Here is a 12,594-nt window from a genome sequence, read left to right as displayed (position 1 = left end):
ACTTTCTACGCTTTATTTCTTCTGTGAAAGCACAAACGATGATTTATTTGAAGAATGCTGACATTCATGTGGACAAAACACTGATACGTTTCTCAGAGTATCTCCTTTTGTGTTACTCAGAAGACTCAAAAAATTCCGAAGATAGAATTTTCATTTGCTGGTGATAAATTTACACTAAGCCAAATTGTAGAACAATTAAATGTGCTAAGTGGTTAATGCTGAAATCAATTAATTAATTTGCTCAGTGTCTTTAGATTTTCTAGAGTCTAAACCAGTGGTCTCAAACTCAATTCCTGGAGGGCCACAGCTCTGCAGAGTTTAGCTCCAACCAGCCCCAAATCACACCTGCTTGGAAGTTTCTAGTGATACTGACGACCTTGGTTAGTTGGATCAGGTGTGTTTGATAAGGTTTTGAGCTAAACTGTGCAGAGCTGACCTCCGTGAAGTTGGCACCCCATACAAATAAATAATCATCAAAACTATGCCATTCGTTTGTGCTGATTTGTGCCGCAAATACGAGCGTTTGTTCTGGTTCGGTGTTCGAGATATTGAACATTCTTTTTTTGACCGCGTGACGCCACTAAATATTTTAGCAAAGCGTAGCGTCATGTAAAACTCTTTTTCTCTTTGACTGAACAGTCTCGTCCTTGTCGTAGCTGATAAGCTGATAGGGTTCAAGCACAGTTCACTCCTCCACTGCATGGTGGCAAGCAAACGGGAAAAGTTTCCGCAAACTTTTTTCGACCGCCTTTCCAGATTGACAGCCCTCCTGTCCAATCCCGTTGTCGAAGAACATTCTAAATCCCGCCCACACTCGGCGCTCCAGGGTCGATGGACTAATCAAAAAGCGCCAATCCCCGCTCCGCCATTTTGTAAGGATATAAGAAATACTAGCAGGTCTACCTCGCGTCTACGACAACCTGTAGTTTTGTTAGTGCCATGGACGGGTAAGTTGAAAACACCCTCATACCGAGTTTGTTATCCCTTAAACACGTTTTTGTCTTTGGGTATTTTATACATAGTTGTGACTTAGGTACATTACGCGCGTTTAAAGTGTGTTAAATGACGTAAAGTGAAGAGGATATTGTGATTTTTGACTCGACTCATGTCTCCCGAGCCGGAAGAGCCCAAAAGTTGGACCAAACTGACCAGCAACCTGTTGCAAGTAGTCTAGTTGAGGCCGCTTCATGAAACACAAACGAACTAGAACTACAGGATTGTTTTAACCTCAGTCTCAAGCGGAAAAGATCAAACGAGGCTCGTAACTTGCAGAAGCGAAATAACAGACATCGTTTGGCAACCCAACGTGTCTCAGTTTCCGCATTGTTGTTGGGTGGCTAGCTTATTACCTGCTAGCCTGCTAAACCGATGCCAGTTCAACTTTATTCTTGCTTTTCTCGTTTGATTTGTCGATGCAGGTTACATATTTTTCAATCATTACTAAGTGCGTTTGATAAACGTATGAAAGTCCGATTACAGTTAATGATTTCCATAATGACGCGGTGAAGATGTCACTTGTGGTTCAGAAATAATCTTGATTTAAAGGTTTGAAAAATAACGTTTTGTTTATAATCGAAAAATGAATATTTAAAAGCACGTACATGCTTATGCTGATTTATAAAAGGTACACGTTATATCCGCAGGGAAATGTACATTTTTGTCATGTTACTCAATGTTTCAATCTTTATACATTAATGTATTTACTAGAACAGAGATGTTAGGCAGAATGAGAGCCTAACGTATCTTTTTGTATTTAGTGGAAGTTAGAAAAAACGTACAGATTTAAAACATGACGACAAATCCTGTTTTTGTTTTTTTGCAGCCGTTTAGAGACTGATCTGTATCCTCTGGGATCCAGTTACATCACTGAAATAGAGTAAGTTTTGCATTTCTATAAATATGCACTGACCTGAACTGAGGAATTCAAGATACCTTTCCAAGAAAAGTGTGAAAACCGATTGATATCGTTGATTGGCGGAAAGAGTGGCTTAACAGGCCTGCTTTGTTTTACTGTTTGCCTTGCATATCAGGTTGCTGCCTAGAAGGTGCAGCGTTAAAATACAACTCTAGTTTTGTACAATAGCCGTCACTTGTTTCTCCTGGGACCATATTCCAAATATGAATCATCTGATATATAACCTAATATAAATCTACTAGTACGTGATCTTTATGTATCAGTAAGTACATCTATTGGTCTTTAGCCCTGTTCACACTAAGTCATTGAAGAAAATAAACTACTACTTTTTTTAACCTCAATTTATTAAAATCGCAAGTCAGTGTTCCGATTAAATGACAAACTTCTCCAATCATTTACTACACTTAAACCCCACCCCTTTCTACATTGTCTCATTTAAATTTGCCTCCATCCAATCAACAACTGATGGGTAGAACCAAGTGCCCACCCTGCTTTTTTCAATAGTCCATTTCACAATACTGAAGAAACAATTGTCTCTGCTTATATTACATTGCAAATATAAATATTGCATAGCCCTGTATTTTTCTGCATTGCCATCAAATGTATTTTAGCATCAAGACTTATGTATTTTCTAATATTCTGTTGAACTTTTGTTCTTTTGTAGCAGTGTCCATGATATAACGGTCGGCACAAAGGTATGTTATTTTTTTTTTCCTTTAACTTTTTTTTTAATAGATAAATGCAGATTTTCCCTAGTTGTTTGTTGCAGATGTTCAGTAACAATACAAGTTTTGGTTTTATATCGGATTTTAGAGGTTGTACGTTCCTCCTTCCTCTCTTCCTAAATTGCTGAGACAAAGGGAACTGCTCTAAATTGCTGAGCCTGAAATTCTTGTCCCATCTGCATTTGATCCTGCGACTGTAATTACTCTAGTCAAAGGTCACCTGCTACTTAAACAGTCACTGTGATAAGTGACCCAAAGGTGAAAGAAGTAGCCTACACTTAAATTTTGTAATGGTTATGTAGCCTATTTGAAAATTGTGACCTGGGGAATTTACTTGTTATATTTTGCTACTTGTGATTTTGCTCCATACAGTTATTCGTTTACAATTTTGCTTTTTTCACACTTATTTGCACGTGTTTATGCATAGAGACCCCCTGCTGTTGTTCCCCCTGATGTCTTTCACACGTGAGGAGTAGAGATGTAGTAGATTGAGACGCAGCCCTGTCGGAGTCGGAGCACTAATTACTGTGGCTGGAATGCTGTGGTTGCATTCCTGTCTCCCTGACCGCCTTATTCAACACAGACTGTGCTCTCTCCCAGGAGGCTTGCACTTTGTCAATGGATATAAACATGTTGGCACCTGCAAGTCTTGAGCTCCTAGAGACCAGTGTGGGTGTCATGGTTCTCTGCTTCGTTTTTTTTCCCCTGTCCTAAGCGAGTGCTCAAGCTGCAATGCCGCAGTTCAAAATAGAGGAAGGAAATGCTGGAGTTGGGTGGATGTCTCACTCGAAAACAATGGATGGTTCAACCAGAGAAGGCTTTCCTGTCACAACTGCTCTGTGAAAGTGATGTTGAAACCTGACTCTTGCAGGTTTTAGCTGGGAGGAATGTAGTTTATTATTTTTTATTTTTTTTGAAGAAATGCCATGTCACGTAATCTCTATCCTGTTGTTGTCGTTTTTTTTTTTTTTTTTCAGCGCAATATTGACTTGGTTTACGTTGTAGGCTGCTTATTGAGCCTTCGGGGCTGTGTTTTAGGTAAACTTATCCAGAGTGTGGTAAAGTGCCCTTGAGGCTGTTTGTTGTAGACTGTGGGGGGGGGATCAGCCCGAGGACCAGGCGTTCAGCTTTGGTAACAATACTTTCCTTTGGGCTGGAACAGAACACGCATTGTGGTTATGGAGTGTAAAGGCTTTGGCTTATCCAGCGCATGTGACCACTTCAGCAGAGACTAGCCATTTGAAGTAGTTTATTAAGAGAGTGATGCTGAATGATTTGCTCATTGCTCCACTGGCCAGTCAAGTGGCTCCAGCTTGGCCTTGAGTGAGAGACTTTGTATTAGTGTTATGGCAGGACACAGCTGCCTCTGTTTGCATTTCTCTTTTTCTTTGTTCTGCCTTTACCAGCCGAAAACTATGTAGTGCTCTTATGTATTGTGCCTGGGTCACGAATAGTTGTAACCATTAGGCAAAGAAAATTATATATATTTGAAATTTTGGAAATGTATTCCAATTGCATCTTAATGATTGTGTAATCAGATGATGGTTAGGGGGATGCTAATCTTTGTCCCATGACTTCCTATAATTGTGTCTGATTATAGTTTAACCCTTACAGGCATGCTTCTCTGGCTCTTTTTGTTCTTTTTTTTTTTTTTTAATACAGATGTTTTTTTTGTTACGTGACTTTATTTTTGTTCAGGTGGTTTACATCTTAAGATTGCAGTGTGCTTAGGTTCTTCTGTTTTGAGGTTTGAGTGTCCTATTTTGCAAACCTTGCAAATGCATCCTGCTTAATGAACCACTTCCCTTGTCCTTTCAGAGGGGATCTGACGAACTCTTTTCCTCCTGCATATCTAACGGACCTTATATAATGAGCTCTGGAGCAGGTATGACTGTTTTTATCAAAAGAGCAAATTGATTTCAAACAAATGCTATTCTTTTGAATTTGTTCATCAGAGAATCCTGAGGGGAAAAAAATAGGTTTTACACTTATTAGGCAGCACAACTGTTAACATTAACAACTGTAATAGCAAGAAATGTGTACTTAAGCAGTGAATCAGCGTATTAGAATTTCTGTATGTGACACTGAAGACCTGAGTAATTTCTACTGAAAATTCAGATTTACCATCAAAGGAATAATTATGCATAACTTAAACTACATTACTATGAATTACTAATTCTTACCAACCACAAACTTTTTAGTATTGACATTCTTGAGTGAAATGAAATTGAGACCTGTCTTTTCCTGTCAGCAAATGGTAATGACAGCAAGAAGTTCAAAGGGGACATCAGGAGCCCAGGCATTCCTTCACGAGTCATTCATGTACGTAAACTGCCAAATGACATAAATGAAGCAGAAGTTATTTCTTTGGGGCTTCCCTTTGGCAAAGTGACCAACCTTCTGATGCTGAAAGGAAAGAACCAGGTAAAAATCACCAATTCCTTTCATTTCCCACAAAATATGATTACCCTGCTTTGATGTACAACATTGTGCCTGGTCTTATTGTGTTATGTCCTCACAGGCCTTCCTGGAGATGAACACTGAGGAGTCAGCACAGACCATGGTCAGCTACTACTCCTCTGTCACCCCTGTCATCCGCAACCACCCCATCTACATGCAGTATTCCAATCACAAGGAGCTAAAGACTGACAACTCACCCAACCAAGTTGTGAGTACAAATTGCATCACATTAGGCGTTCAATCAAGGGCAATTAATCAATATAAATGGCTCTTTCAACACTGATAATGTATACTTGTTCTCTGCCCCCTCCATTCCCATAGAGAGCACAGGCAGCACTGCAGGCGGTGAATGCGGTCCAGGCAGGAAGCATGTCTTTGAGCACTGTTGATGGAGCAGGCATGGGCAGCCAAAGCCCTGTACTGAGAGTCATTGTTGAAAACCTCTTCTACCCAGTTACTCTTGATGTTCTTCACCAGGTACTAACTGTCCTTCAAACTAAATTGAGGTAAAAATTCCAAAACGCTCTCCAAAATGCTTAATCTGTTTTAATCCCCCCTACTTAGATCTTCTCAAAGTTTGGCACAGTTTTGAAGATTATAACCTTTACCAAAAACAACCAGTTCCAAGCACTGGTCCAGTACTCCGATGGAATGACTGCTCAGCATGCAAAACTGGTAAGTGGCACAGTGGATCAATATCTTAATGGATGAATGGGCCCACTAAATTCCTTCTGAACCCTGTACTCATTTGGTTTAACATTCAACAGTCTTTAGATGGACAGAACATCTACAATGCTTGCTGTACCCTTCGCGTCAGTTTCTCTAAGCTCACCAGCTTGAATGTGAAGTACAACAATGATAAGAGCAGAGACTACACTCGTCCTGACTTGCCTACAGGAGACGGTCAACCCACCCTCAGTGCACAGACGATGGCTGCAGCTGCCTTGTGTAAAACTTAATCTACTACTTTGGTGCTGTATTTAATAAATGGCATTTTCAACATGCATGAAATCACAAACTGCATTTTTCCCCTCTCAGCTGCTCCTGGTATCATCTCTGCCTCACCATATGGTGGGGCTCATGGTTTCCCATCAACATTTGCCATTCAGCAGGCAGCAGGTCAGTCACAGCAGTGGCACAGTTTCTCATCTCATCCATGCTGTATAGTGATGGCTGACCCTCCCACAGGTCTGTCTCTGCAGGGCATGCCTGCCGGGGCTCTCGCTTCGCTCGGTGTCCCCGGTGCCGCTGCCGCTGCAGCAGCTGCTGCTGGACGCCTTAGTTTTTCCAGCTTCACTGCTGGAGGAAACAGTGTCATGCTGGTCAGCAACCTTAACCCTGAGGTTAGTCGCTTTTTTTTTTTTGTTTGTTTTTTTAATAGTTTAGATTCTCTTAGCTGTTAGTTCATTAGTCTTTTGTGTTTCATCCAGCTAGCCGTGGTTTCAGTTAGTAGAACTGTATAGTTGGAGAAAAGTGTTGGTGGGAAATAATTAGATGGCATCTAGTGATTAACGAAATGCTTAATTATGGAGCTCTTTAAATCATGTACTGTATGTTTGACAGTGTGGAGGCTCATTTGCTATTATACAAACATGCATGTCAACCGTTTCTTAATATTTGTTGACTTGTCTGAAGCCATCTAAAACATTTCATTTCTAGTTTCTTTAGAGATATGAGTATATAGTCTCTCTTTCCTGTATTTCATTGTTAATCTTCTCTCCTTTCTTTTTTTATTTCCTTAGTGTTCCTATAGTGAAATGCATTTAATTTAGCAAGTTCTGCTGAATGGAACACTACATTTTTCTTTGTGTATACTGACCTTGTTTTTTACTTCCTTTTTCTTGTTTCTCTCCCTCCCCATTCCCCTTCCCCCTTTTATTATTTTAATACTTTGACCTGGAATCTTTTGCCAATTGACTGCACCACTTTTGTTATTTATAATATTTTAAACTCCCTACCTACTCAAACGATATGGTTCCCAATTCACGCCAATATTGGATACATATACAATTTGTTTTTCTGCTGTACAACCAACACACAACAACATCCTCAACCCACCACCACTACGTTGTCGGAAATCCTCTTCCTTTTCCCCTACCCTTCCCCCACCTTTCCATCATGAACAATATCACCCACCTTCATGATCCTACCACCGTTTTTTGCCATTCCTGTGGAACTGCCTCGCTGTGGACATGTTCAACCTCCACTGTCCTGCCTCCGATCTTTTCCTGTCCCTTCCTCCCTACGCTGCCTTCCTCTGCTGTCTTAAGAGCGTTACGCCCCAATGCCTCTTTATTCTTTTCGGTATGTTATCATTGGCATCTCCTTTTTTGTTTCATATTTTAACTTCATCTAAGATTTGTACTTTGGCTTGTGTATGTGAAATATGTGGGGTTTTAGAGGAAATGGCATATCAGCTGGAGTTTTTTAGGCTCCTTCATTTGGCAGATGCTATATATCTATTGCCAACAAGCTGTATATCATGTGATATAGGGATGCACGATATTGGATTTTTGCCGATATCTGATATGCCGATATTTTTCAACTCATTTTGGCTGATGCCGATATATTTCCTTTTGTTTGGAAACAACACCAAGTCTCCTCTGTGCAGAAATTATAAGCAAAATATTTTTTACTTTTGGTTTGTTTTGAACAAGAACTTATTTATTAGAATTTAATAAAAAAAGTGAAGATTTTTTAACATTACATTGAAGCTTTTAAAATAACTTTAAATATAAAACTCTCTGTAAATATCAATCGCTGCATTTTATTTAATTTTTTTTCCCACAGAAAGATGCAGTGTTAACTTACTAGGGCTGTGTGATATGGCCAAAATCTTATATATCGTTATCATGATTATAAAATTAGTCATATCGTGAGATCACAATATAGTTGTTTTTTATAATTAAAATTTTCGATACCATAGAATTTTCACATTCCTCGTCACCAATGTCAATATCAAACTAATACAAGCCTAAAAAACCCGCCGAAAGAAACCCCACAAGCTCACTGAAGATAAATAAACAGTGGTGAAATAAGGATAAGAAACTAATTCCAAGCAATAGTACAAAAAACTACAATAAGAAATGCTACATTGTGTAGATTAGTCTTCACTGTGTTAATATCCCATCTATCGATAGACATAGCTATTTAACGTGTATTAAGTGTGTATGTGTGTGTGTGTATATGTGTGTGTGTATATATATGTATACATACATACATACATACATACACACACACACACACACACACACACACACACATATATATATATATATATATATATATATATATATATATATATATATACGCATGCATGCACACATAATCATTCAAAGCCAATAAAGCGGCAGAAATGCGTGCTCCTCACACAGCGCACAAATTTAGCTCTATTGTTTGTTTCAACAGCTTTAATCGGTTGTCTTAAAACTGCAGTGCTTAAACGCATGTCCATGCTACAGATATAGTCCCTAATTACCGTAAACGGTGTATTTTGCGACACCACGAAATAAACAATAGAGCATAATATGCAACGATAACTTTATTTCGTCCATCCAATATATACAGTCAAAGCGCACAGCCCTAACCCTAACATTTTATTTTAAGATTTAACATTTGTTGATGGTCTAAAACAGTTGTGTAAATTTATTTTAGAGCTCATGATTTGTTAAAAAAATAATGCATTACACATGAATAAATCGGCATGTATAAAATTATTTAACTTACAAGGGTCATGTTTGTTTATGTAAGCTATAGCTTCTGACCATTAAATCAAAACATACTCATTTTTATGACGTCAGTTACTGCTTTATTTAATCAGAAACAGTCTAAAATAGCCTACACAAATAACATTTAATTTAATTAGACGTAGGCCAACAGCACCCCCTACAGATTGAAACTCCTTACAGAACGGGCGTTAGGACCTCGGGGAGGCTGTCACCGCTGCCGCTGCACCTGCTGTTATAGTCACACTGCTGATGTGATCTAATCAGTAGCACACCCTGAGCACATGCGAGTAAACATTCCTCTTATCGGCAAGACATATTGGCATATTTTTTCATATTAGTCCGATGCCGATATTTTCATTTTAAAGCCGTTATCGGCCGTTTCCGATATCAGACCGATAGTATTGTGCATCCCTAATGTGATATATCATGTTCATATTAGTTGCTTACTTTGAACTAATCCTTGGCCCACTTGCTGTTATATCCAGTTTTAAAGCTTTTTGTTGCAGCTTTTTACCTATTGCGAATGCCATGCCCTCTCAATAAAACCACATTGAATATTGCATTTTATAATCTCTAGGAAGCTGCATGTTTGATTCGAATGTTTTTTTCAATCATCATAGTACAAGTACAGATTTTCCCCCAGTCCCAAGCGTAGTATTGAAATCATTCAAGATTACTTTTGGAGTACATCTTTCCAAGAGAGACAATCTGTTTGTTTTAATAAACTTTTGTGAAGGTTGGAAGCCAGGTCCAGTAGAGGTGGGCCAAAATATAAATGTAGTCTCTTACCAACAGTGTTGCATGCCTTACTTAACCATAAGATTACTTAATTTCTAGATACTAAAATGAAAATTAGTTTTTGATTGTAATTATCTGCTCAAAGTCATGTCCTCACGTAGTTACCGTTCTTTTTGTAGGCGTGTATGGTGACGTCATGAGAGTGAAGATCCTATTCAACAAGAAAGAGAATGCTTTGGTGCAGATGTCTGATGGAACCCAAGCCCAGCTAGGTGTTTATAATTCTCATCATATTTTAACTTTTACTGATTACAATTTTTCTAAGAAGCTTGATTATGCCACACTAACCTGTCTTGTCCTTTTTAGCCATGAGCCACTTGAATGGGCAGAAACTGTATGGTAAGGCTTTGCGGGTCACTCTCTCCAAACACACCACTGTGCAGTTGCCACGTGAAGGCCATGAGGATCAGGGGCTCACCAAGGACTACAGCAACTCTCCTCTTCACCGCTTCAAAAAACCAGGCTCCAAGAATTACTCCAACATCTTTCCTCCTTCCTCTACTCTCCATCTTTCCAATATACCGTGAGTCCACTAATCTTAGACCAATCTGTTTGGCAGTCTTAAGCTTATTTAACACCAATGTCTTCTCTTTGCAGACCTTCTGTCACTGAGGATCATCTCAGAGGCTTGTTTCTAAGTTCAGGAGCTGTGGTTAAGGCCTTCAAGTTTTTCCAGTAAGACATTCTACAAATTTGAGTTGTACAGATGTTGCTATGATATTTCCTGGAAGTCTTCATGTTGTTAATTCTTTCAGGAAAGACCGAAAAATGGCTCTCATCCAGTTGGGTTCTGTGGATGAAGCAATTGAGTCTCTGATCAAATTTCACAATCACGACCTGGGAGAAAACCATCACCTCAGAGTGTCCTTCTCCAAGTCCACCATCTGATGGAGGCTGTTTTGTTTTAGAGAAGGTGAAAGGACTGTCACTTTAGACCAAACTTTAAGCCTTCCACAATGTATATCACTGTGGACAAATGTTTTCCACAACACACACTTCATCATTCCTTTATTATATCTAAATTCACACATGTATGTCTATTAGTAATTCCACTTTGAACCCAATGTGACTTGGGTTTTAATAGTACCTTTTCTCAGACGGTTTGGCTCATGATTTAGTTAATCATTGGCACACATCGTTTTGTATCATAGATGCTGCATAGTTTACACTTGTGCCTCTGCGGAAAGCCGCACCCTTTCAGGTTGCACACGCAAAGCCTTGTTTTGTTTGTAGAACCTATAATTAACTTTTTTCAAAGCTATTCCCTGTTTTGCTTTCCAAAAAAAGCAACTGTGCCTTACACGGTGCTTAATGAATATCATCTTAATGGCCTTAGTAATGTCTTGATGTTTTTGGCTTCTTTGCAGAAACCATTAACCTCAAACATACAAAAAAAACAAAAAAAAAAAGACTGCCTGATGTTCCCAGGTGGTCTGTTTAAATTTGACTAGTGAAAGTGCAGGAATGTTTTCATGTGAAAGGCAGCAACTAGTTCAGAGTTCCTTACAGACTTTGCTTTTGTACCTGATTGTCACAGCTTATTTTGCATATTATTGTTATTCTATATATGTGGTTCTACTCCTTATGTGCCACTTTCTAAGATATTATATATTCTATAGTTTCATTCCGTATTTTAAGTCGCACACATTTGTATACTGTATCTTTTTGGGCATTGACCCACTGCGCTCTGTCTAGACCATCATATCTTCCATTTAGTTGGTAGCGGGACACCTACCCCCCCCCCCCCCCCCCCCCCCCACACACACACACACACACACACACACACAGAGAGAGAAACACACATTTCCCTGTTGCTTATTAAAGGTTTTGTTGATTACAAAACCGCTAGCAACCAAGCCAGGGTTTGCCGCCTATGATTTAATTTTATGTTTTGATTGTTGCATGTGACAAAGCGAGTCAAGTTCACAAGAGTTCTAATGAACTTGAAAATGGGTTTATTTGGACCTTCCAGAGCTCATGTTTCTACTGTCCATTTCTGTCACTTGCCTTTCGTGTTAAAAAAAATATTAGCATTACATAGTCTTAATCTCCTGTGTGATGTTTTGTGTGAACCGAGACACCTGTGATAAGACTTAAGACCGTTTTTTAGCACTTCTTTGTGTGTGTGGGGGGGGGGGGGGGGGGGAATATTAAGGCCATGTTCTTTCTGATGCATCCATTTCATGTTGATTGTAGCACGAGTCTTGCTGTGCAGGCATTTCCTCTTACTTTTCAGCTTGTACTATGGGGGGAATTCTCAGTTTCTTTATCTTTTGCAATTTAGCAGAATATTGGTGTTACTGACAGGCGTTGAGCTCAATTGGGTGGGTATTAATTTTCTTTTTTTTCCTGAAGAGTAGCATGATGGACCAAAGCATCTTCCCTGTTCTGCCAGCCAGTTTTTGATATCTTGTATCTTTACTGTGCAGAGACATTGTTTTATAAACCGATTTGATTTCAGTGGGCAGAAGGCGAAAAAAATTGAAGGCTTATGTGTATATTATTGCCTTTGTTTACAAGAAGCAACACAAGATCTTGAAAAGAACATATTACAAATTAGAGAAGACGTTGTGGGCTTTTTTTGGCCTTAAGTATGTTTCTGTTATTCGAGAACAGAACCAAACAGAAGTCTTAAGTAGCAACAGAGCTCCTTTCTATTCCATTAGTTGAACTTCCTTGTTTTCCCAGTATGGATGTAATGTTGAGAAACCGAGTGGGTGAGGGCTACTGTATATAATTTGTTTTGTACAAGTAATTGAAAATCAACAATTTCTTTGTCAAACATGTATATTTTGATAAGGTTATAGCAGACATTCAGCTCATTGTAGAGCCTTTTTTATTACACAATATTAAAAGAGTTTCCAACACATTGTCTGAACATGTAATTGCCCTCTTGAAAGCTTGAACTTCTTTTGATATAGATGCTCATACTTTCTGTCTTCAATAAATCTTCCTGTTTCTTGCTTTT

The 12,594-nt window shown here is 38.9% G+C and overlaps 1 protein-coding gene across 2 annotated transcripts; it reads left to right on the top strand.

Moving 5' to 3' along the window:
* The first annotated feature begins 862 nt into the window (after positions 1–862).
* On the top strand, positions 863–12,594 carry LOC306881662 (polypyrimidine tract-binding protein 1-like). 2 transcript variants are annotated; one of them, XM_079435850.1, is made up of 16 exons: positions 863–947; positions 1,823–1,876; positions 2,580–2,610; positions 4,459–4,525; positions 4,892–5,064; positions 5,162–5,308; positions 5,422–5,577; positions 5,665–5,775; positions 5,868–6,048; positions 6,139–6,219; positions 6,289–6,443; positions 7,371–7,404; positions 9,746–9,838; positions 9,933–10,149; positions 10,224–10,301; positions 10,382–12,594. In XM_079435850.1, exons 1-16 carry the CDS (start codon positions 940–942, stop codon positions 10,512–10,514), a joined length of 1,719 nt encoding a protein of 572 aa, XP_079291976.1. In that variant the 5' UTR covers positions 863–939; the 3' UTR covers positions 10,515–12,594. The 2 variants fall into 2 exon arrangements, with proteins under 2 accessions (XP_079291976.1, XP_079291975.1); XM_079435849.1 differs by having other exon boundaries at positions 875–947; positions 6,139–6,443.

The sequence above is a fragment of the Barbus barbus genome (assembly GCF_936440315.1).
Source record: "Barbus barbus genome assembly, chromosome: 15".
In the NCBI taxonomy this organism is placed as follows: domain Eukaryota; kingdom Metazoa; phylum Chordata; class Actinopteri; order Cypriniformes; family Cyprinidae; genus Barbus; species Barbus barbus.
Note: the sequence above shows the minus strand (reverse complement) of the source record. Positions and strands in the feature narration are given on the sequence as shown.